The sequence below is a fragment of the Astatotilapia calliptera genome, chromosome 4, assembly GCF_964374335.1.
Source record: "Astatotilapia calliptera chromosome 4, fAstCal68.1, whole genome shotgun sequence".
In the NCBI taxonomy this organism is placed as follows: Eukaryota; Metazoa; Chordata; class Actinopteri; order Cichliformes; family Cichlidae; genus Astatotilapia; species Astatotilapia calliptera.
The window spans coordinates 2,909,537-2,935,808 of record NC_137425.1 but is presented as its reverse complement, the minus strand read 5'-3'; the positions used below and the strand labels follow the sequence as shown (position 1 = coordinate 2,935,808).

At 45.2% G+C, this 26,272-nt stretch overlaps 2 protein-coding genes across 20 annotated transcripts in view; both read left to right on the top strand.

Annotated features, from left to right (window-relative positions):
• The window catches only part of LOC113020221 (C-reactive protein-like), a 438,825-nt gene that overhangs the window by 91,734 nt on the left and 320,819 nt on the right, over positions 1-26,272 (top strand). The gene's annotated exons all lie outside the window — the stretch shown is intronic.
• Positions 1-26,272, top strand: part of LOC113020226 (RNA binding protein fox-1 homolog 3) — a 426,914-nt gene that overhangs the window by 362,340 nt on the left and 38,302 nt on the right. For 10 of the 19 annotated variants that reach the window (XM_080300729.1, XM_080300725.1, XM_080300733.1 and 7 more), the window contains 2 exons: positions 13,350-13,643; positions 24,711-24,854. In XM_080300729.1, coding sequence (XP_080156855.1) covers positions 13,350-13,643; positions 24,711-24,854 — 438 coding nt within the window. The remainder of the gene's footprint in view (positions 1-13,349; positions 13,644-24,710; positions 24,855-26,272) is intronic. The other 9 variants (XM_080300736.1, XM_080300727.1, XM_080300738.1 and 6 more) reach the window with 1 other exon arrangement.

The following is a 26,272-nucleotide window of genomic DNA, read 5'->3' as shown; positions in this document are numbered from 1 at the left end:
CGCTCTGTCTCTGCCTCTCTTCATTTGTACGGCAGTGGCGGCGGCGGCGGCGCTCCGTATTCAGCAGCCGGGCGTTTCTCAAAGTGTCTTAAAGGTGCTGTCAGAGCGTCGTGATGCATCTCCTGGATTTGTACGTCTGCGCATTCCCACACGTGGGCGCGCACCATTTGTATTCCACGCCTGCATTTGCATTCAGGAGTGGATCCGAGTTCTGTAGGTGTGCATAATCACGTGTGTTTCCACAGCTCGCAACCATGTATGTAAATCTGTGGCATTAGCATGTGTTTGAGCCTTGAAGCAGGCCCTTTATATGAGAGCGTGTGGTTTTCATTATGTTTATGTACAGCGGTGGAAAGTAGCCTGCACATTGGCAGGGTAAGGGCTGGAGTAACGATTTAAGGTACTCTACTCAGTTCCATTTTATGCTACTTCACTTAATTCACTTTATTTCAGAGGAAAATATTTTTTTACTCAATTCAGTTCAGTTTCATTTATACAGCGCCAAATCACAACAACAGTCTCCTCGAGGCCTTATATTGTAAGGTAGGCTCTACAATAATACATACAGAGAAAAACCCAACAATCATATGACCCCCTATGAGCAAGCACTTCGGCGACAGTGGGAAGGAAAAACTCCCTTTTAACAGGAAGAAACCTCCGGCAGAACCAGGCTCAGGGAGGGGCGGGGCCATCTGCTGTGAATGGTTGGGGTGAGAGAAGGAAGACAGGATGAAGACATGCTGTGGAAGAGAGACAGAGGTTAATAACAGATATGATTCAATGCAGAGAGGTCTGTTAATACATAGTGAGTGAGAAAGGTGACTGTACTCCACTACATGTTTGTGACAACATCAGTTAGTAGCTCACATGCTACAGACCATTGTGTAAGACTACACACACACACACATATATATATATATGTATATGTGTGTGTGTGTGGTCTTATAAATGCTTATAAACGTGATACTGACGTACAACAGACATCGTCCTCTGTGGCGTTCTGTTAGTAAGAAAGGAAGCTGTGGTACATGGATTATGAACTCAAAGAAGACTATTTCCCAGTCCACGTTTCTTTTTATTCTCTAACTGTACCACAGTAGCTTTACACGACTCACAGTTCAAATTAATCCTCTTTTATCTTATACCCGGCCTTCAGTTCATTCACCAACAGAGCAAACCAGCTGTTGTAGCTCGTCTCCCTTTATGGACAAAAAAATACACGCAGCAGTTTGTATTAATAATAAGCTGACGTTATCATATTTGAAACTATTTTCAATATTAATTGATTCATACATGACAGAAAACAAGGGGAAAAAACACCAGTTTCATTGTAATTACACTTCATGTTGTGGTCTGTTCATATGTAACAAAACATAAAATCGCACCTTTTAAAAACAGCCGACTAACTCTTAATTAGGTTCAAGTTAAAGCGTGTTCGGCCTCGCTCATAGCTAATTCACCAACAGTTTGAAACGTAGCACATTAAAGTTGTAACTGTAACACCTCCAGAGTGAGTTTTATTGCTTATGACCGATTTACAAAACAGTTATTACAGGTAGAGATAATACCTCAGTAAGTACTTTATTATAATGACTAAAAACAAAGCTCGTATCTGCATATTAACGTACATGCATTCTAATTTATTTTGATCACTTTATAATCTATGTAAAAATAATAAAAATCTAATTTTGATGGAAGCTGTGCAGCGTGGCGGCCACAGGTCGCACGCTCCCTTTAACAAACTGCTCACTTTGGAATGATGGCGAGAACAATACAAAACATAAGCTACTACATAAAAACATATCATCAGATTATGACGCATTATGCGCCGTTAAAGCTTTAATTACCTGATGGTAAAGTACTTAAATGAGCTCCACCTGAAACATCTGCAGAATTAACCCGCTGAGACGCAGCCGACCGAGCTGCCCTAGTACGATCCTCCTGAAGTCACGTGCTCCTCAAGGTGATGCTGTGATCTGCAGCACTCGTACCGGCTTTAAAACCCAAAGCAATGGACGGCAAGTAAACAAATCTACTGTAAAATCTGCATCCTCTTTGTCACCAGCTATTTAAATTCTAAATGCAAACTCGCCACCTACGATAATGCCCTTTCTTCCTGAGAAAAAGGATAACTTTCATTTGGAGATGGTGCACTGTATTACCAAAACATGTTAAAACAGCCCATTTTAGCTTCAGGGTTAAACGATGGTTACACATTAAGGCGTCAGTAACAAAGTGTCCACTTTTCTTTTGTGTGCTTTTTAATACAGCGCATTCTTAGATAATGTTCTTATATTGATTTTTTTTTTTTTTATATTGTATTGCTGCTGCATGTCTGCTTCCTCCGGCACTGCTAGTGTGTGTGTGTGTGTGTGTGTGTGTGTGTGTGTGTGTGTGTGTGTGTGTTGGCTTGCACACTAAAGCGTTAAGGCATTCCCCATCTCAGTGCAGTGGACGCTGGCGGACAGCGAGGCGGGCCATTGATAAATTGATCAGAGTGAAATTGTGGAGTAGTGAGACATGCTCTGAATCCCTCCCCCATCGCCACACATCCCACGCGCACACAGACACCTCGGCTCTGGCATCAATTATTGTGGATTGCGTGGTTGACAGAGTGTAAACCAGGTGCCAGCCCTCAATCCAATTAAAGAGATTTAATTGGAGAAAATAAATGGAGTGTGTCCACAAAGTGCTCGCTTACCCACATTTAGTAGATTTTTTTATTTATTTTTGTACCTTTTTCAAAAGCAAGGGTTTTGTTTATGAAAGACCGGCCGAATCTAATAAAGCCTCAAGGCTGTTGCTTTTCCCAGACTGCCTTGCTCCACAGGTCAGTAATGCAAACAATCCAATTTCTCCAGTGTGAGAGCTGTACTGGCATGTAGAAATGGGATTATTATCTAAAATGGGCCCAGCAGGTGTTTCTGTGACACAGTGTAATTTAGGGAAGGTGAGTGTTTCCACATGGCCCGTGCTTGAATTCCCAAAGATGCCTTTAAAAAATATCTAACAAATAAGTTGGGAAATCTGCTGCTCTGTCCTGTTAGCAGTTTTGCCAGAGAGCACGCTGTTTCCCGAACTCATTTCCCGGGCATCCCGCGCCTACGAGACGGCAGCCATCACAGTTTGAAGAGTTCGTCGAGCTAAAGAGAGGCGTCTGAATCGGTCAGGTGGAGCTCACGGCGGTCCCAACTTTTCCGCACCGAGCTCTTTCCTATCCAAATTTGTCCCCGGGGATGAGAGAGAGTGTAGCTCGTTCCCGTCGCCAGCCCCCTCCCCGCCACCTCGAATCCTCACAAGGGACAGACATGCATAATTCAGGATTGTTATCTGTCTGCTGCTAACCCCTTTCTTCCCCCATATGCACACACGCACACAGATCTGCAATGAAACAGTCTGACTGCACATCAATGATTCACCAGACAGCACCCCCTACCACGCAACCCCCCTCTCCGTTGAGGGAATCATATGGAGCCGACAGGGACTCCACAGGCATGCAACTTCCTATAATTGGAATTTAAAAAAAGAGGCGAGCGAGGGAAATGCTGCATCAGGGATCTGCGAGAGTGGCATAGGTGTTCAAACAGCCATTCAGCAGTGTCAACCGGCAGATGGGCGACTGGCTGCATGCGCTGGCCCACTCGTTAGCCACCAGCAGAGGAATCAGGAGAGACGTCGAGGCGACGAGGGTTTTAAAGAGGGGGAATGACTTCAGAGTTTGGATTCATCTCTCTGAAGACGACAGATTTTAACTCTGCGAAATGCAGCGGCGGCGGGACTGGAGACGCCTGCCTCCCAGCTTCCCGCTGCGAGCATCGCTGTTTCCCCGAGTTACCCCCGCCTCTTTATCCTCCGACTCCTCTCTCTCACCACACTCACCTTTTCTCTTTCTTAAACATCACAGGAGCAAATCAGCAGACAAGTGATTGTACAAGTTTTCTCAAGCTTTCAAGAATTACCACCATTTCATCATGGATAATCATAGTTAATAACCCTTCTCATTAAGGAGACGAGAATCACGGGTCATTAATATTGTTAATATCTTCTCCCTTTTCCTTCTCTTCTATCCCCCTCTCTCTCTCTGCACGCCAGAGGGAGTGGAAACAAAAGGATGACTAAAAAAGAGCTTAGCGCGACAGTGATTAACCGATCGGGGTAGATGGACTGTGATGAATCAAAGTTATCTCTCAAATCTTAATAACTGGAATTAGCCCCTGATTAGATGAGCTTTGGCTACAGCGGGGAGTAGTCGGCTTTTTCACTTCAAAGAATCCCGCCCATGTAAACCTGTCCCTCCTTCCAGTGCAGAGCAAAGACAAAAAAAAAGGAGAGCGAAGGATTCAACGAGGCAAATAGGCCAGCGGAAGCTGGAACGATATGCAAATACGACGGGAATCGCAGCAGAGCAAAGGGAATAAAGAGATAACACGAGAGACGCCGTTACACCTGTTCTCCTCCCAGAATTCAGCTGTTTATCTCCCCCTTTTCCTAACATGCTTGGGGTCCACGGGGAGGTGTCAGCGTCTCCGTGACAGGGTCATAATGACAGTGGCGCTCTCCTTCATTTGCATATGTTTGCCATTGTCACAGCGGTCAAGGAATGTCATGTCGAGATTCCTGCATGCTTAAGTAATGGCATTTTGTCCTCACGAGGAACTCTGGCCCCGCTATCATAACCCCTGCCTGCGAGAATGGAAAAAAATTAAAAAAGGTAGTGAATTAACATGACAATCAAACCAATGTTGGCGTTTCTATCCCCACTAGAATCTGGAAAAACGCTCATCTGCAGTCTGAAGAGCAACCCCTGGCGTGACGATTGATTTGCGGGTTTGTATGACCAGAATGACAGAACATCCCGCCGTTCAGTTATCGGTTTTCATTCGGTTCAGGTCTTTACCTTCGGTGATCAATTGCAATCTCCAAGCAGCTGTTCAGTAATGGAATATGTACGTCGATTTCACTTTGTTCTGACAACTTTAAAAGAACAAAAAAAGAAAAAGTTCTTTGGCGCGTTTCTGACGAGGTCAAACGGGCACACTGTCTGCTCCCCGTTAAAATAAACGAGTCTAAACACAAAACTTTGACGAATCCCACAAGTTAATCCAAATTTTGACACCCAGTGCGGAGTAATTAGTCCCAGATGTAAATATCTGTTATGCAACAAAAGCGGCAACGGCACTGAAACAGACAATTATCTCCTCTTACGGCGTTGGCAAAACGCTCCGAGTCTAACCATGTGTAACTGATGGCTTTTTCACAGGGCCTCCGGGCTTATTTGGTCCTTTCTCTCTCTTTTTTTATTTATCTGCATTTTTACCACGCAGCGCCCGAGCCCAGACAGCGCCGTGGCTGCGGCAGACAGGTTCATTACATGTCACAGGAGTTCAAAGTGATCCTCTGTCTACTCTGTTTATTAAGTGGCGCTCCGGCGTCTCTGAGGTATAGTAACGCTCGCAGTCGCACCGCTAAGAGCAGTCCCATCTCGGTGCGGGGCTCTGCGTGCGGCGCCACCGCTGCAATGTAATGAAGAAATCAGCAAGGGATTGGGGAAAATGAACTCTCCTTCTAATACCTTCATCCGAGGCCGTGGAGCAAATAAGTGCTCCCAATAACAAGGAAAAATCATGTTAGAGCGGATGAAACATATGTGACACGTGAAAACGATTAAGGCTCTCGGAAAAGCGCGGCAGGAGCGCGCGCAAAATCTAAATTGACTCGGACACGGGGCGAGGAAGCCGAGTGTTTATTTTCGCGAATTGATTTTTGCACAAATGAGATGGAAAAATGGGAAGATGGGAGTTTGCAGGGGAGGAAATGTGAGACAAAACAATAACCCACTCCCCAGCCCATTTGAAATCATAAACCTACTGTAGTTGTGAGGAGGACCAGGGTTTGGCTGTGCTGGGGGTGTGATGTGAATCTGCATTAAATTGGGCTGCTTCTGCAATCTCCCCGCTCGCTCTCTCCCTCACTCTCTCTCCCGCTCGCTGTAATTGGTTGACTTGGGGGAGGGGAATAGCCATTGCACCAAATACGTACCTCATCACGAGAAGCTCTGCTGAAGGTGTTTTGTTGTTGTTGTTGTTTACCTCGTCTTAGCTTCTCCTTTCCAGCACACCTTGGATTCAGTGTGTGGCATGTGGTTGTAATTAACACATGCCGCAGCCTCTGGTGAGTGTTAACAGAGAAACTTGGAGTAAGATCATGTGGCTCATCTAATTAAAATGGACCCAGCTAGACAGCCTTTATTTATGCGCCTTCGAGACAAAATGAATGCCAGTTGCCTGTGGAAATCATCTCAGGCCGTCTTTTCGCCTGCCTGCCTGACTGTCTGCGAGCGGGGCTACAATTAACCGAGCATCAGCGGCAGAGCGGGGGGACGACAAGAGGCTTTCATGCAGCTGGCTGAAAACCACTCAGTGTTTCGTTTGTGTTGCATCAACCGATCGGCCTCCGCCGAGCTGCGTTTCGCTTCTCACGACAAACCGCACTCGGGTTCATGCCGTGACGGCCGCGTGGGATTTGTCACAAGTTTGCCACTGTCACCGTGAGCCAGTCATTAAAAGCAAATGAGCATCTTTCTAGAGAGGAATGCTCGGCGCATGAGCTTTTAGATGGCACAGGAACCATTTTCAGGCACCGAAAAGCTTTAAGGTTCGCTTTAAAAAATGTTATGTCATCTGTAATCTGACAAAGAAAAGTTGCTTGTGTATGTTTTCCGTGAAGGAATGAGGCGGCAGAGCTGTGTGTTAAGTATTCACGCTGTTTGGGTTATGCAAAAGCGCTGCCGAGCTCTTCATAAATCTACTTGAATTGCTTAATGTATAGAGTGGGGAGGAACATTTCTTGCTTCTTTAGACTATTAGCGTAGTACAGTAGGAAGCGAGTAAAGTAGAAAGGCATCTGCTGAAAAATGATCCAGGCTGTGTGTGACGGAGCTGAAGCCATAAAGCTGCCCACTCCATCACGGCTCCTATCGCTGAGATTGATCAGCCCGCTCCCATTTGAGTGATTTCCCTCCGGATTCAATGCAACGCAATTAGTCGCCCGCCGTATTTTGCCTCCGCGCTGCTCTTTGACCCTCCATCGCACGTATGAGTCAGAGCAGCACTCTGCCGTTATGAGTTCCTCCTAACAGCTCCTGTATTTGCACAGCCCGTCTCCTCTCGGCCTCTCAACACCGTCCCTGCGAGTGCCGCTAAAGAGGATCACGGGTAGCTGGCGAGCAGCCAAGCCCTTGTACCTGCTGAGATGGAATATAGCCTTGACCGTCCACACCGGGGTTAACAGCGAAAGCCTCTCGTCTCTAGCTTTCTGAGCACCGCGCAACGGGATTTTGTGCCAGACTGACAGCCTCGGCGGTGGGCATCGCCACCAGGCCTCCCTCTGACCCCTTTGGCTCCTTATGCTGACTGTAAAAACAAAACTCCGCTCCAGAAGTGATCTCCTTAAGTAAGGGTTTCCAATCCAATTTTACACGAGGAGAGTGCTTAAGATAAGACATAGTGTTTTTTATTGTGCTCTTCAGTAATAGGAGTAGAAAGGGTGAAAGGAGAGATGGGGGAAAGAGGAATGGAAAGGATGGGAGATCGATAAAGGCCGCTCTCTCCGGTTGCCTTTATTCTTCATCGCCGTGCCCGTGGAGATGAGGTTTAGGCGGCTCATGGCTGGAGGCCATGTGGGGAGGGCATTAAAGTGTCGCAAAGGGACCTGGTCTTTTCTCATAAACAGGCCTGCAGGTAGAGAATCACTCACCGGGATCCCGGTCTAACAAGCGCTCATTCGGAGCCATAACGAACAGGAGGGAGAGGGATGTGCTGCGTACCTGCCCGGTTTGTCACGGATGACTTTTCATTAGGCGCCGTGGACGTTTGCCGGGGTCCGCTCGGCCCCAGCCGAAAGGGCGTGCGGTCGCGCTGGGACGAGCACAACTCCCCTGATTTGCGTGGGCCTTTCTTCTTCTCCCAGTTCATTTCCAGTCGAATAACTCGTTTGTCACTTACATCAGAGGAAGGCGAAGATCATACGAGAGCCAGCGCTACTTTGTGTTTCACTAATGAGCCCTGTTCTCTCCGCCTCCTTGCTTTTGCCTTGCTGCCCTTTGAAATGGCAGCGACGTGGTGCTACAGCACTTTAGTAGTTTTCTTTCGCCGATCCCGAGCTCCGGGCTGATGCGCTGTTTGTGTGTCACTTGGCTCCGTCTCAGTCCTTCGCACTTGTTTAAAGCTCAAATGGCAGCAGACCTGACACATATACACATGGCCTGTGTGATCTGTGAATGCAACGATTCAGATTGCGTCCCCAGCTCAGAGGAACACTTTAAGGCAGATGATAGTTTAACAAGTTTAGCGGAACGTGTCGCGGCTAACGCAGCACTAAAGCGCGAGAAAGGGGAAAAAATGTCCCTAAACTTAGGAACTGTCAAGTAAATAGCCAAGGAAATAACAAACAAGAAACTAAAACCAGAAGCTCCTCTCGCAGAAAGAGTATACTGAACTTTAAAAAAATGTCATGTTGTTAAGGAAGAGTTTTATTTCAGGAGCAGGAGGATCCGCAGCAAATAAGCTGTAGAAATACAGTCAGCACCTGCTGATTAATGCCATAGTCCACACAAAGTGATTTGCCTACATTCAGAATATCACTTTAAGAAACACCGACTTTCCAAATCTTAGGCACTCTGTCATGTTTGTTCCAGCGTAGTTACCTAAACGGTTTAAGCTGAACGTAATTTGTTTCCAGGCTTCCAGGACGCTGCTGCATGTACCACTCTGCTGGATTGGCATCTAATTGTTATTAATGGCAGACAAGAACAACAATATTTTTTATCTTCAATTTTCTTTTCAGCGTGTAGAGCGTCATTTTTCTTGCTTTATCGATCAACTAATAGTAAATTAAGAGAACCCACCTGTTCACGTGGGGGACCCGAAGGAACGTAGCATCGGTGGGGGGGGGAGTTTGAGTAACGCAGTCAGACCTGTAAGGATTTGCGTTTGCGTGCATCGCCACCATGTTTGACAGATGATGCGGTTTGCTTGGGATAATGAGCGCTTCCTCTCCTTCCTCGTGCTCTTCTTGTTCCCTCGCTCATGCACACATTCAGCTGGAACTATGTTCCTAAACGTTCCCAGTGGACTCCGACCTGAGCTCATCTACATGCATGAAAGCGTCTCTCGACTCTGTCGAGGACACGCCTACTTCCTGGAGAGTCTTCTTGACTTGAGGTTTTTTGGGATTTCGTTCATTTTGCTGACCGCGCTCGTTCATAAGCACCAAACTGTGGCCTCTCTTAAGGTTTCTGCAATCATTGCAATTACTCCGAGTAAAACGCGCACGTCGTACGCAAAAACAAACAAAATGTGATCCGGTGCAAACACCCGATTGGCTGCGATTCAGTGAGTGTGGCGCTGCATTGTAGTGTGGCACAACCTTTTTGCCGCATGCCTCTGCATATTGCTGCAGCCTCTCCTGTGCCAATGCAGGCATCTCATTGAAAACTAATGAGGACTCAGTGTTTTATTCTAACAGCCTAAAGGTGCCACCATATACTGGATTAAAGCACAAGTAACCCAAGGAGCATAATGAGGTTTCCTACAAAAGAAAAAACAGGAGCAAAGATTTGTCCTTAAGCCGTGGATCTAATCTTTACACGACGACGCTTTCCCGATCGTGACAGCGGACACTTAAATTGCATTTGGTAAATTCTTAAAAACACAGATCGGGATACAAGTCCCGACAGTAGCTAAAATAAAAGACGGAGCCCAAGCTTTGATCCCTTTAATGACACGGACGGCGTTTGATGTACAAACACAGCACCTCCTTGTTTCCGAGCTTCCTGTCTCTGCCGGACTGTTGACGTGTCGACAGCTTGCACGGGCTGGTTAAAAGGAGGACAGAGGATCTGGTAGTACATTCAGCTGTCATACCAGGAGGTGCATCCTCTTTTTTTCTTTTTTTTAGGTAACCAACCCCATTCTCCTTTAAAATGGGTGCTTAGAAGTTGAAAATTGCCAACATCAAGAGCTTCCTTGAATTAGGATGCCCTGCAATGCAAGTGTGTTATATAATGCCATGACTGGAGGGAGAGGAAAAGTAGAGCACAGGGGTAGAGATTAAAAAACTTTCTGCATAAAAAGAGAGGAGGGAGGAAGAGATGAGCATAAAAGGGAAAGGGGGGAGGGGTGGGGGATCGAGGGAGAGACAGAGATAGAAATATAGCGTAATGAAAAAGAGAAGGGCGGATTAGGTCAGGCAGGAGTGAGGGTTCACTCCTACAGTGGGAGCAGCCTTTGGGCCTGACAGGCTGCAGGAGGCTGGTCAATCCTTCGGCTCTCTCAAGGCTCCTCTCTTTTTTCATTTAGATAATGGAGCATTTCCTTAATTGGCAGAGCGCAGTTTAGGCCGGGGTTTGTTTGCCAACACGTCAGAGCAGAATTATTTCCACTACATTTACAGCATAGTGTTGCTCGGCTCTCTCATTAAAACCGCAGGCTCCTCCTGCCCAGATAGGGTTGTTTTTTTGGAAATCTACAGAAGGAGGCCGAGTAGCAAGGAGGAAGAAAACACATTTATCTACCATCACACCATCCCTAGTCAGCTTGTCAAGAAAGAGACCGAAACTTCTCGATCTGTTTACCGTTATTGTTTTTCTCCAATCATAAAGACTTACTTCTGGTGCTTTTTTGCCTCCTTTCTTATCGAGAGACTTATGCGTCGAGCTCGCATGATCTGTATCTTTAAATTTGATTGAGGGTATTTGCAGGGGGTGTTATTGGATTTCGGCGTTATTGTCTCACCTTTTCCCTCTGTGTTTTTTAATGTTGGGATGGATATCCGCTCCAGCAGCACTGATCTCACCGTTCTGCTCATTAGTCTGGATTCGCAGACCTCGGTGCTTCGTAACAATAAGACACGCACTTCTGTAGTCCAGCCATTACCGAGTTTAACAATGTGCACCAGCCAGAAAAGTCCATTATTTCTGCAGCTCATCATCTCAAGCATCCATACGAGACAAAGGGTCTGTGAAACTGCTTCATTGCAAAGAGCCATCTATCACTTAAGTCAGGAGCAGAGACTACAAAATACACGTGGAACACAGCGCAAACCGAGCAGGAAGCATATGGATGGATCAGAGTTATACAAAGGGCGCGTGCTGCTAGTGACAGGGCTCTGCAACTTTATATATATATGAGTATATCTCCATCGGACTCAGCCGGCTCACCCTTACCTTTGTAAGACTTCACAAACACAGACGTAATCGATTCTCGGTCCAGTTCCTCAGAAATTCTCTTATTAGTTTGTGGTCAGTCGAGAAAACGTAGGCCTACATTTCAGTGTTGCTGCAATTGTTTTATGATCATAGAGTACAACTGTGCAACTGTCTAAAAACTCAAAGTGATAACCTTTATTTGTGGATTTCAGTGCCCGAGATTATTCGGTGCAATTTCCTTTTTTTTTTGTCTTTTAAAGATGAAGCATCGACATCCAGGTCTCGACTGTCTTAAAGCACGAGCGTGTTCATTGGGTGTTGAGTAGATGTAGAACATCCATAACATAAGGTTGTTTCTGGGTCTGAAAAATGCCAGAAACCTGCGTTCTTCCCATTTTATTGATATGCAGCAATAAATCAAGTCTGTTTTGAGGTTGGCCAACTGGGTGATTCACAAGTAGCTACTGTACCAGAGCGCAGAGTTCGTGGTTTCTCAGTCAGATCCACTCATAGCTTGTGATGTCCAGTTTCAAAAAACCAAGACCAACAGAAGAAATGCTCAGAAAACAGTAGGCAACACCTTAGATTACGTTCAGTGACTAAGACTGTAAGTACCCTGTATTAAAAACTGAATTTCAAGGTATTTTATTTAAAATTACATATTTGTGTCGCCATCCTTAAAGGCAGGTGCACCAGAGGGTAACAAGTCAGATTTCTACAGGAGAGAAAGAAAGTCCTGTCAGCAGTTTGTTAGTAAATTTAAGTGTCGCCTGAGGGGAAGGAGGCACAGTTATACTGTTAGTGATTTTAAGTACTGTGTAATGTGTCTGCAATTTTGCAGAAAAACAAACAATACTATAACAGTACTATCTTACATGTAAAGTATACTGTACTCTTCAGACGCTGTTTTTCAAAGTTATGTTCGAACAGTGACTGTAAAAGAAAAGAAACTTCCACCTGGCTCATAATTATGAGGTCACATACTGTAGGCCTGCAAGTATTTATAGTATTTATTTTTGTATTGTAAGCTGGTAAAGGAGAACGGTCACATTTATATTAGTCAAATAAAGCTTTGGTCGTGCACATTATCATGAAGAAAATTAAATAAAGATATAAAAATCTGCCCTAAAGAGTAAAGCCAACGTACGTAAAATTACATAAAATTACTTACAACATATTTATTTCTTCTTTTACTGTAAAATTCTGACTCGGTGTCTGATTTTAGCATCAATATCTTTCAGTATTGGTATAGGTAATAATTTTATTGCATTTTCAAATAAAATACTTTGAAATTCTATTTAATTACAGGGAATCACACCCTTAGTCCTGGGCTGTGATACAAGTATTACCAAACAGTAAAACAGTCGGCGCCACGGGTAACTACATCCATCTTTTATCTACAGTTTATGAAAAACACTACTGACAGAGACATGTCTGTACTGACTAAAAGTACAAAAAGGTGCAAACAAATCCTTGTTCACATTGTTTTTCTCTGCTCACGGTTTTTCGTAATTTAAAGAAGATTTCTGCAGATTTATTCCGTTTATTTAGCCAGAGGCCGTGCAAGCCTCGAAAATAAAACTGGCTGAATCTGAAATTTCAAGGCGGCAGAAACAGAATTAGAGAAAAGTAATCTTTCTAAAACTCTTTAAAAAAGTCCACACGATAACCGGAGACAGAAACAAAGACGGGGGTGGCGAAGAGCAGGAGAGCTCATAAAGCAAAAAGTATGAAAGTGGAGCTTGGAGAGGGAGCAGCTGCTGGTTTAACAGACCTGTCATTGAAATCAAAGGCCCTAATCAAAATTTTATCAATTAATTGATCTTTCCTCCTGTGCTTTGCCACAAGTGCAATTGAGATTCCCCATGACTCTTGCCCCTCCAACAGCAAGCCATGCTCTACAACATAAACTGTGTTCATTAGAGAAGATCAAGGATTTCTCTAATATGAGCTGAGATGTGATATGATGGCTGTTTCCCCCTGACTTAGTTGGTGTGCAGGACATCTCTCCCTGGTTGCCTTCCATATCACACCAGGGATCTTTGCGCTTCTTTCATGCTGCTTTTACAAGTCAAACAACCTACTTTAAGTTTAATTTTAACCGTAGTTCTAACACCCGCCTCCTGCTGTGCGTTTTCCACAGGGTAACCAAGAGGCCACCAACCCCCCAGAAGCGATGGCCCAGCCGTACACCCCAGCCCAGTACCCGCCTCCCCCACAGAATGGCATTCCCGCAGAGTTTGCGGCACCTCACCCGCTCCCGACGCAGGACTACACCGGGCAGAGCCGGGTGCCCGAGCACGCCATGACCCTCTACACGCCCACACAGACGCACAGCGAGCCGGCCGGCACTGACAACAGCACGCCCGCCACCACGACCGCACCGGTCAGTGTCCTTCACCACCTGCAAACACTGTTCTCAACACGCTGTCAGCAAGTAAAATATCTTCATATTATCTTTTTTATCCGTATTATAACGTTACAAATGTCCGACTGTTCTTCCCGTGACTGGTTTCTTCCGTCTGCTTACCAGTGTGAGCTTAGCCAAATGCTGTGATTTCTCTCGACTCATTTCCTCTCCCTTGTTTCACTGAGAAGTGAGCCTGTTGTTTAATATTCAGTCAATATTTACATGATCTGTCCTTGCCTATAACTCTCCAGTTCTGCCCTCTTTGTATATTGACAGAAAAGTCTGTGTCCATGCAGGAAACTTTTTCAACAGATCCCAAATCACAGCATGTAAAGTCTTCAAACTTTTCGGCTCCAGTATAAAAACATTTTGGAAGTAAATGTGGCCTTGACAAGCACAATTCAAATAACTGGAACCAAATAACATGTAACGTACGGAAAACTGAGGAAAAACTGGTGCAGTTTGGAGCATAAACTCTCATTCAGAAGCACGACCCCTTAAATCGCTGCAAATTAAACCCCATGTTTGACAGAAGAATAGTACAGCGGCAGTAAATCAGAAGTCAAACCTAAGAAATGGTCAAAACAAGATTGTAAAAATTGTTCAAAGCTTAAAAAACATCAGTCCAAACATCTCACAAATAATTAGGTCACTGGCAAGAAGTCAGCAGCATGACTGGATACATAAAAAGTATCCTAGAGAGGCTCAGTCTTTAGAAGGGAAGAAGGGGAAGATGATAATGTATCTCAGGAAAATGCTGCAAAGAATTTGGCAATTTCGTTCTGTTATGTACCATAGATGATGAAAAGATTAAGAGCATCAAGAGAGATCTCTGTACGCAAGGGACGAGGCTGAAAACAATTTCATTTTCAATATTGTAATCTGCAATCTGCATTATAAACACATCTGATTCTGAGGTGCAAATCACTGCATGGGCTCAGGGGCACTCTGTGAATACAGCGCGGTGCTGCGGCCATAAATCCAAAAGTCTACCATGCAGGGGAAACACGGTGGTACTGTAACAGCAGCAGAAGAACATATTAACATCATATATCACACACACATGTTATGTGCATTTCTGGATTTGTTGATAAAAAGATCTCCCTTCCTCAACCGATCAAATAACTTCTACACTGGCTTCTTCTCTTTATTATAACGTGTGCTAAAGTGGTTCTTAGTGCAGGATTTGCATTGCCTTCATTACTGTCAGTGATTGTGATTGAATATTTCCTAAAGTTAGGAGTATAAAGTGTACAAAGGAAGCTGCTATTGTGCAAACAAATGGGTTTTATTCTGCTGAAGCACACGTAACACTGAGTGGGTGTGTTAACAGTAAATTTGTGGTTTGTACTGGGAAAATGATTTCATCTGTTGTATGAGCAGCTGATGAGCTCAGAAATGAAGCTAACTCACAACCCTAAAAGCTGCAGTTCTCCAAATGACCACTTGAGGCTGGCTCATGAAATATATGCATAATAAAAGATGGAGCTAAGCTTACCAATAGGGATGGGTATCATTTAGGTTTTATCTGATACCAGTACCAAACCGGTACTTTTGAAACGGTGCCGGTGCTTGAACGGTGCTCAAACCGGTGCTTAAAGAATGGAGAACACAAAATTGGTCCAAAAACCTCTCATGTTCAGCTGTTTTTTTGTAAAAAGATAACAATGTTAGCCTTTTCTGCAGCTATGGGGCATATATGGTATCACTCTTGGCTGGAAGCAGTGCTTAAACAATGGAAAAAACACAAACTTTGTCCAAAATCCTCTCATGTTTAGCTGTTTTCCACTTTTTCTTTGGTCATTTTAGCCTTTTTGGCCAGGGTGAAGGGAGTATCTGCCATCAAACAAGAGGACAGCCGCATGAAGCTATGATGATGTTTGCTAGTTCACCTTACATGCATTAATGTAATAACGTGGTTAGCCTACTCAACGTAAATTACACACGAACAACATTAAGCTACTCACGCAGAGAAGAACGGCTGCTGCTGCATCATCATCCTCATCATTTCTGCTACACTGGCAGGGCTAGGGGCCAGGACTCTCCTCTTCGTGTTTTTGGGGGATGTTGCTCCGGGTCCGATAACAGGCACCACACCCGCAGTAGATGCGCTCGGTGTGAGGTCTCGCAGCAAGCTATCAAATACGGCGCATTTCTCGGCTTTTAAAAAAAACGCTATGCGTCGCCAGATTCGAGGTGTTACCTCGTTTGACAGTATCACAGTATCAGCTTAAAGCACTTGTTGCTGCTGAGTTTGCATCTTTTGCTGTGAAGTACAGCCAGACTTTGACCGCTTCGCCTTGGACATTTTTAATCTGTAGCTCTGCTCTAAAAGAACGTACGTACCTGGACCCGCCTACTATCCTTGGAAACGTAAAATGATTGGCTAGAATTCAAAGTGTATGACATCTCAGGAAAAAAAAGCACCGAAATGTGCGCTGCTTTTCGGTCTGGTTACTACCGTTTATGTCAGAACCGGTACCCATCCCTACTTACCATAATTAGAAAACAAAACTAATTTGACCAAAATGAGTTCCTGAATCTATAAAATCTGCAGGAGAGTGTTCACAGAGGTCACGAGAGAAAGCAGCTTCCAGTAGATGTTAGTAGGTCTACATACGCTTCAGTGTTAAAATACCCAACTTTAGACTGTTATTGCTTGCTTTTTAGGTCTGTCTAAGACGTCTGCAGTCCAGTTTTAGTGTGAGGACTTATAGTATTAGTCTGTTATTTGGACTTATCAGCAACTGCGTGTTTGGTTGACTAATACTGTTTTGGAAAGCAGGCTGGTGACTAAACTCGCTTGCTTTCTCATATAACTACATGAATTTGTCCAGTTATCATAATATCCTGTTCAAAAAAAAGTATGTATAGCAAAAAAAGCCAGCCCAGAATGAACCACATGTGAGATTATCACTGCTACACCCATGTTTTGTATACTGTCTATGAGCTGAATGCACCAGAATCCTGTAATTACCCGTTCTGGCCACAGAGGTCACTGTTTCTACTGTTCAGAAAAAGCTGCATATTCTTACTTTAACATGCAAATCTGGCCTATTTTTGTTATTGTAACATATTTGCATTTTTCAAAAGCCTTAATTAACTTTTTCTCTCTCTTATGTTTACATAAGTAGTAAGTGAAATTTTTGGCCCCAACCCTTGTTGCCCATTTTTTTAGGTCATTTTTCTTCCCCCCCTCTTTTTTCAGACACTAATTTGAATGTTTCCTGCATCACAGACACAAAAACAGCCCGTGTTATTAAAAGGTGAGGGTTAACAGTGAGAGTCGCACGGCTGCACATTCATGTGCAGCAGCAGCAGCAGGCTTTGATGTTCAGGCCAAGCTCGGCGCTTGACGATGGAGGCGAATTTGACTGAGAATGCGCTGCTAAAATGAAAGCGCATATCTGAAGAACCATTAGGGGGCTCCCAGAAAAACATGTCAACCTGAGCTGTTTTATTTATTTGCGTGAAGGAGATTTGACATGCTTTCGACATGAATGATTCAGGCTCTCTGAAAGGAGGACACGCCCTCCCCCACTTGTCTTCTTCTCCCTCCGTTAAAGGAGCAAAAGAAAGAGATGCACTTTTCTCCAGCAGCCAAAACCAACAGCTGCTTAGTGAAATCAGCTAATTATCTGTAACTACACCCGGGCGTTTGAGATTTTTCTTTCGAACATAAGACACCGTCGTCTGTGCCAGGACATGATAATGCTCCTGTTTTCACTCCATCATGAGAGTGCATGCCTCTAAAGCGTTGGCACTCGAAGGAGAAAACAAACCTCTGGCAACGGATTGTGAGAGAAATTCTAAATTATATAGCATACACTTCGTTCTTGTGCGCTTACATAAAATGCCTTGACCTGAGATTTACCTTCACATGGGGTAGATGCAGATAAAAGGGAGAACGCTTAGCTTCGAACTTAAGAGGCGCGTCTAGAAAGACGGATAGTGCCGGCAGAGATGAAAAAAGCGGGACCTGCGTACCTCTTTTTCTCCTTTAGTATGAAAACACCTGCTGCTAGAGGTCAGCGTGAGGCCACAGCCCTGCTGAGAGGCATCGGGGTCGCTCATGAAGAGCACCTTTAATAACTCGATTTTTCCCAGCCTCACAATTACGGCGCAGCCATGAATATTTGGGGGCAGAAAAGTGCTTATACAGCATAAGCAGGGCGATAGCACTGCACGTCGTATCATCATCGGCCTGTAATGTGGCAATGTTTGATTTGAAGATTTGTGCGACGCACTCGGACCGCTCTGTGGTTATGCGCTGCACTTACAGTAATGGCTGGGACACGAGAATTTAAAGTGAGGAGAGACTTGGCAGGAGGTTTAGTCTCCTCCTCCTCCTCCTTCCCACCACTCCCCTCCGCTCTCTATCGCTCGCCGTCTCCACTCTCTCTCCATTTCGCATTTGATTTCATTTCATCTGTTCACCCGCTGTGAAGAGAGCCCAGTGATGGTGGCCATGGAGAGATGAGAGCTCGCCTCATCTTCCTTCATGTTCTCCCCTTCTCGCGCGATCTTCATTCTCTCCATCCACGCTCTCCTCACTTCCACCCGTCTTTTCTCCGAGAGGACGGAGGGACGAGATTAGTGGGGTGTAAACAGAGAGTCTAATCCCTGGGGCTGGTGGGGTAGTGTCGCCCACCGCTGCGTTCCCCAGCTTTAATGACAGACCCAGCCTGTTTGCTGTGGGTGTCACAGACGGGCCCGGGCGCCTTTGATTAGGGCACCCTGCAGAAACACAGATTGAGGGAGCAGATCAGCTACTCGCTGCGAATCTCCCCCCTAAGTTCCTCCTCCCTTGACTCGACTCTGCTGCGCTCAGCTCCTCTACCCCACGACGATGCTTTACTCTGCACATCTTCTCGACTTAAAGACTTAAAAAGAGTCAAGAGAGAGAAAATTCAGTGAAACGTATGGATTCTGTGCGAATTCCCTGCAGAGAACAGAGAGTGTGTATGTTTTAATGAGGCAGGGGGACTGTCTCCACTTCTTTCTCTCTGCTTCTGTGTCTCCAGTCCACCGTCTATACTGGGAAGGTGGCGTTGTCCAGAGTCAGACCTCTGGGACCTCGCTCTGTGCCATGTTCAAACAAGCTGACTTGAAAGCAGTCGACTTGAGGAAGAGAGGCAGCCCCCAACTTTCTCCAAATCCTTAGAGATGAGGGTAGCAGAGGGCTGCCAAGGAGCTCTGCTCGAGCAAAAAAAAAAAAACTGAGCTCGTTATCTGGCTCAGTTCAAATAGTCTGAGGTTTGGTTGAATTTCATGAGTAATCATTCTCTTTTCAGATAACAAATTAAGGCAGTGGCGTTAGGGCAGCACTCAATTCCAGATTTTTCACAGCCCGTGTCAGCGGCACGAAGACTTTCCAAAGGGTATTCTGGGGGACTGTGATAACATAGACGCGCACACAAACACACAGGGGCATGCAGAAAACATGGGCGAGCACATGCAAACACTTATACAGCCGTGCACGCACACACGCTCATCTCTCACAAGCTGTGTTTAAGGGATCGAGACACCACCAGGGTGTAGCTTTCAGAGACACTGCTGATGGCAGCATGTAGGCCGCCATTAAAAGGGGATGACTGTGTTATCTGTAAGTGGGAGGAGTCGCTTACTTCCCCCTGGTGTAAATTCCCTTTTCAAAGATATCCTCAGTGTTCCCTAAAATAAATACTCTCCTGGATCGTTTAAAGGATGAGGATGCTGTTATTCTATTATCGTCAGCAAACGGGTGAATCCCACGAAAAGGCCAAAACTGACAGCACGATAGCCCGTCTCTCAAAGCTTGCTGCCCGAACCCTCTCAAGACGCAACTCACAGAAACGCCGCTCACAAATATAGAGGCTCGGTAATGTCCCGAAACATCTGGGCGCCGTAGTTTTTAGCAATTGTGAGATAAACAACGCATTTGTCGGGGACTATTTTCAGCTGTGCATTAATGCGGAGTCGGGTCTCTAGTGAGTCTTTAGAGCAGCAAGAGTTCCCAGCTACAGTACATAGTGTGTCCTTTATAATGAAGATGCACGTCAGCCGGTCCGACGCAGAGGTTCACTGGTGTGTTTTTAAAAGTTTTCAGAACAATAAGATGTGTCGAGTCACAGAGTTGTGCACAAAACCAACACGACGCACGTCACGAACGTGAAGGAGACCTTGTGACGCTGTCGAAGTGTCGGTCTAATTAATCGAGACCACATGCAGAAATAACCTTTAAGAGAACGTAGATGTCCTTTTCAAAATCTAAATAGATTGAAATATGAGCATGTGTTGCCACCACAATCATCGCCCAGACGGTGTCCAGAAAATGGGCTTCCTCTCAGCTAATTAGAGGCACTGAACTGGACCTCTCGACTGCGTCTGTGCTGTTGTTGCCTTTTGGAGCATTTTAATGGAATTATCTGACAAATACTTTGGCCCGTTGTGTGGTTAATGCACCAGATGGTCCAAGAAGTCTGTGCTCCAATTTTGGTGACTATAGTGTTTTAGTACCCTTTTTTAGCTTGTTACTTAACACGCTAAAAGCAGATATCTCTGTCTGTGCGATGCACCTGTACAGTTAATGAATGCAGCTTGTCACATTAGCTCGCTAGCCTTCGCTGATAACTTGGCACTTCACCCGCGGGTCTAAATGTGGCTTCTGGCTCAAGAAAAGCGAGATGGACGCGGCCAAAACACTAATGTCCGGGCTTTAAAATGCAGAATCCATAACGTAGTGGGTGACATCACACCGGCAGCATCTGTCTTGTGTGTGTGGTTTTCATACCGGCTGCCACGAGGGCATTACACGTGCGTCATCGATATTTTCCTTGGCCTCAAGTGCAGTGATACAGTTTGGATTAGCTGTCAAACCCGATGCAAGTGAGCCCAACCCTAAATGTAAAATTTATCCCCACTGATGCTTCTTACCAACCAAAACATACCTCAGAGCTGAAGTGGGCTTCTCGGCTTTTGATTCTGCAGAGTTAGTTGAGAGAGGAGACTTTCACGTTTCTGAGCTTTATTAGCGCCGAAACAGCCTATCGCAAAAGACAATCTATTGGTCTCGGTGTTGCCGGCGTGCTGAAAATGACTCCTCCATCTCGGACTTGTTTATATGAATCGAAGGGAGATGGTGGTGGGGGCTGATCCTCCACTCCACACTTAACTCCCTGCTCTCTCAGGTGATGGAAAGGTTATATTTGCAGCTTCTTTAGAAAAAGAAAACAAACGGCGAAGGACTGGAAAAGGAAAATAATGAATTAAACCTCTGGCATTATAATTCTTGAGAGCGAAGACTCAGAAACCCCCCACCCCAGCTCCTATTTAATCGGATGTAATCTACCTGCTTGGCAGCATTCCAATCAGATAGTTTCAATTATGCTCTTGTAATGCCACTCTGCGAGGAGGGGGAAAGTGCTGAGCAGAGCACTTTGCAGGCGATTTGCAAATAACAGCAAGGGAGTCTTTTAGAGAAATGACTGAACAGGAAGCCGGAGAGTTGCCGGAGTTGACAGCTCTCTCACTCTTAGGTTTGCTGGCTTTGGCGGTGACGGCATGTTTTGCATCCCGCCGCCTCCTGCCCGTGACAGCAGCTGTCGGGACAGTAAAGCGCCGCTGAAGGTGGCCTCCTATGGTAATACGGAAGTAATTATTTTCCACTGCTGCACCAGCGTCTCACAACCAGGCAGGTCGGAGCCTCGGGAGCAACGTGCAGAGGCAGCCGTCGCGGATCGCGGTGACACTCGGAGTTACTGAGCTAGCAGGACGCGGTCCGAGGCGCTCGGGAGTCGGCGTTCAGTATTTGTGTTCTCCATATGTGTACTTGCCCCCGGTGTCGGGGTGTGCCGCTGGCCTGTCAGAGCGTCGAGCCAAAGTTAATCTGGATGTCTGCAAACACGCGACTGCGCCTGCCGTGATAAAAAGCCGGGCGGAGGAGCTGGAGGACAGCGGTGCTCTGTAGTCTGGCAACATACGCTAAAGGTCGATAGTGTCATGTGTGACCGATGAAACAGATTGACCCGCGGGGCTGTGGTACCTTGTCACCCTCCACGGTCCCGGCATCTGTCTGCAATGTGTCACCCCCGGGGCCCAACATGGCTACTCAGGCTATTAACCTCCAGCGCGCGAGGACACGGCAGAGTTAAGACCCGTCCACCCGTCTCTCTCTGTCACAAATCCACTCCTTAGTAGCCGGCCGGCCGACCGAGTGCATTTCCCGCCTCTCGCGTCCTCTATCACTTGTTAACCTCTGGTCAGAGCAGGCGGAACTTAGGAAGCCGCCGCCACGAGTGCGCCCTACCTGTACGGCTGCAGGGGAAGACAAAGCGGGACCTTGAATCAAACAACTGTCACTGCTAACAATGTATGTCACCGTCTCGGAATGGGCCATAAAAACCAAATAAATGACGGCCATTACAGTGGAGATTGTGATTATGATAATGAGAATAATAAAGGCGATCATCATTACGATCATGATGATAATGATAATACTGTGATGATGAATTATAATGAATAAATCCCTACCCCATTTCCTAAATGGTGGGAAATGTATCACTACGAGAGGCCTGCAGCCATCTGACAGCCTCGGAGCGGCGTGAGGGTTATCGGCGTGTGCGTGCGTGTCATTCGAACCGCTTGTACTCTGGCTACGGCCTACTCTCTTTTCACGCCTGTATCAGTACAAGATTGCATCCGTGTATGTGACTTCCCAGTCAGAGCATAGTGTGTGTGTGTCATGCTCAGAGAGCACTTCCCAGGAGACCTGGCAGTTTACATATCACATTCAAACAGCTTTTGTTCTCGATATCTGCCACTTCCACTCTCTCGTTGCTCGTTCTCCCCTCTCCTCTCTCGCCGTTTCTTTATTTAGTATCTTACCAGAGGCTCTGGCTCTAAATCAGCCTTCGTTTTATTGTTTGTTTTTTTTTAATATGCTTGCTTTTGAGAAATGGACACTGTCTCTAACACACAAAAAAACCACAGCATTTATCTTTTCTTGATGAGTGACCTCTTGTGGTCATGAGAGCAATTACTTTTCCTCTCTGAGAGACAAATAGGAATTGTGCAGTGCTGCTTCACACTAAAACTTTATTTGAAATTGTAGTGAATGGCTTGTAGTTCACTTCTTGTCGCTCACTAACAGTCGGCACTTTCCAGAGTTGAAGTATAGAAATGCCAACACCTACGACGCTGTGTGTGTTTGTGTGTGACCCTTTATTACCAGCGTGTTTCATATGACGCCAGTGCATGCAGACCCCCCCATGTGTACCTCACCTGTTTACCATGCAGATCACTGTCACCAGAAGAACGAGATCATTCGTGTTTATTTTGCTTAATATATACTTTATTTATTGTTTGTGCTTTCTGGTGCAAATGAATAAACACAACTTTGTTCATGTGCCGAGTTTAGTGTAGGTTTCCTGGTGCAGTGATATCGTACCACTGTCACAACCCCAGGACGTCACTGCACCTCTGCTGTTTGCTGAACAGCTGGCACTTCTATTTTTTATGCTAAGCTAACCTGGATTCTGTTTAATGGCCAGCAGGAAGCGACTCACCTTTCGACAAAAAGATGTCAGACTTTACAGAATCGATGAGAAAATGCTGATTTGACTTGTGATTTATTCTCTGCATAATTAACCCCTAATTTTATTTTTGTCATTTCATAGCCTGATGGTCATTTTGTAAATGATGGCTCCATTTAGAGTAAAACAGAACATAAAGCAGAGTAGGCTTTAAAAGCAGGACTGGGCTATTTATTTTCCCAAGAGGCCGCATGAGAAATTGGGACTCTCGTGGAGGGCCACACCAATAAGCTGAACTCAGTTCTGCTCACTATTAATTTTCCCTCTTTGCAAACTCATCGGTGCGACGCTCCACAAGAGTCCCAGTTCCTCATGTGGCCTCTCGGGAAAATACAGTTCCCAACCCTGCCTTCAAGCACGACTTTAAACACATCGGTTGGTTTGTGTTTCAGCTACAGAAACATCAAGATGTTACCTTTAAAATCAGGCCTTACAGTTCTTCTATGATGGGTTGTTTTTTATTTAATATGCAAAGTCATTGAATATTCCACAGAAAGAGGATCCATCCTTAGGTTGAACGCATCCCAGTGGATGTCAACATTTCTAAATCTCAAACCAAATGTTTTAAAACAGGAATCCACTCAAAAATGGCATATGTAAAAAACAAACCAACAACAGCTAACATCCATTTTTTATATGCAGTCTATGCTTCTGGCTCCAGCTCGATACTTGCTGCTCATATACTGATGCTGTTTGTTACCATCTAAAACGAATATTTTGATAGTTTTAGCCAAATGTTTAGTGGCTTAAACTCTAACCACAGAGCGAGCAGGTCAGAAACCACTCATTTGATCAATTTGCATAAAACACATTTTCAGAAAACACTTACCGGCAACCTATTGACCAAATACAAAGACGGACCGATGTCAGAGCAGTGCATACGAAGGGAGGATAAGCTGAGCAGTTAACCAATGAGGTTTTGTCCATAGAAAATAAAACTGCCTCAAATACGAGGTCCATCTAAACAGACAAGCCACCAGCACCCTCAGTGAAATTCATCACGGGTGTCACAGAAAGAAACAAGTGGAATTTGTCACTGACATCAGACACGTCATTTATATAGAAATGTCAGCGCAGCATTCGCATAATGATGGAAACAACAACGCTGAGGGCTTTGGGCCTCGCACTCTGATGGCTGTGTGCAAACGTCACCAATAATGTGTCTTTAGTCTAGACATGTCAGGGCTCTGTGGGATCTATATCCACGCCTTTTTGTCAGCGCCTTCAATCTTCCCTGTTGCTCAAGAGCTAAGTGCAAGAGATTAATAAGTGGATTTGTAATGCACAACCTCAGGTTTGACACTATAAGTCATAGGCTGTTTATCGCTTTGGCTTTCTCGCCCGATTGAAAAATAGCAGACGCCGAGGAAGTCAGTCAGCCAGGCCTCCCACCCCGCCCCGTACCCTGCCACCCTCCTGTTTCAACCCCCTCTTCTCCTATACTTCATGACCAGGAGGTACAGTATACTGTAGCAGCTAATGAGCAGCTTGTGTCTTTCCTCTGTTTGTTTCCCTCTGGCAGACAGATGATGTGACGCAAACAGAGGGCTCTCAGCAGCTCCAGCTCCAGCACTCAGACTCTTCAGAGAAGCAGCAGCCCAAAAGGTTACATGTCTCCAACATTCCCTTCCGCTTCCGGGACCCTGACCTAAGGCAAATGTTTGGGGTGAGTACCTCGGAGAAAAATTTCAAAATATCACACCTTGGCTCTGCCGTTGCCTCGTTTCCATCCAGAACTTTGAATCTCAGGAGCTTTTTCCAAGGAACTAAAATGTTTTTGCTTCCCCCCCCCCCCCAAGTTACATAAATGACTTTCTCGCTGCTTTTATCTTATTGTGGGGGTTATATTACTTAAACCATATCTTCATTGTTACTGGGATGTGATCAGATTAATTCTTGTTGCTTCTGGATTTCTTTTTAATTCAGTGGGAAGTGTAACTATAAAGCACAAAGGCATGAACATCATTGGTCTGTTGGGCATCTTTGTAAACATGTTGCATGTTTATGCTGCACCAACATGATGGAGCCACATTAGAAGTCTCTGTCTCTCTCCTCTGCTCCGTGTTTGGGTCCAAGCTGCAGATCTGCATTTCTTTCGGATGGCAGAGCCGAGCTGCAGTACACACACACACACACACACACACACACAGCAGAGCAGCCACATTAAATAGATTAAAGCCCTTCAGTTACATGCACGTGTAATACAGCAATACTTCACTTTTCTGCACGTTTGCTTTGAAACAATCAGAAGATGCCGTTTTATTTTCCTGATGCCACGCTCCGTCTTGCTCGACCACAGATGACGGGATGAGTCTTAACGTTACATGAAATATCTGTGGTTTAACTTATTTTATTACATTGTAATTAAATCTCAAGGTGTTTCATATTGTAAGTTAAAAGTCCGACAATATTAGAGAGACAGAGAACACCAACGATCTGATAACCCGCTCAGAGCAAGTATGTGGCGACAGTGGGGAGGAAGAAGTTCTTTTTAAACAGGAAGAGACCTCCGGCAGAGCCGAGCTCTGGGCAGCTTTAGCTGTGACTGGTTGGGGGTTGTTTTGGGGGGTTTTTTCATGCTTTTGCCAAAACTGGGGGATACTACATATAATAACTAGCAGGACACTTGCACCAATCAGAATGCTCGGTGTCCACTTGTGCAAGTTGGGACATCTTTAAAAATAGTTTCCCTGCAAGAAAAACTAATCAAAAATCTGGCACTTGAAGAAGGTTCCTGTTGTATTAGTGTATGTACTGTTTATTGCAATGTGAAGAACGATCCTACAACAAAGCCTGAAACACACAGGCTCACTCGGGTAACCAAACCGACAGCAAAGTTTCTGCAGAATATATGAAAAACATTGTATTTGGATGTAAAGTTAAAGGTCAGCACTCGAGAATCTGACATGCTAGCAGTTGTTGTTCTTGAGCGGTCCCACCTCACCCTAATTAAAGAGCGCATCCTCTAAAGTCAGAGCAAATTATTATATCTTTATTAAAGTGAGTATGAAGCTTCTGGGAAAACAATCTAAACCACACAACAGGACGCGTATTTAATGAGCAAAGCCAGCGCTTAAACTGTCA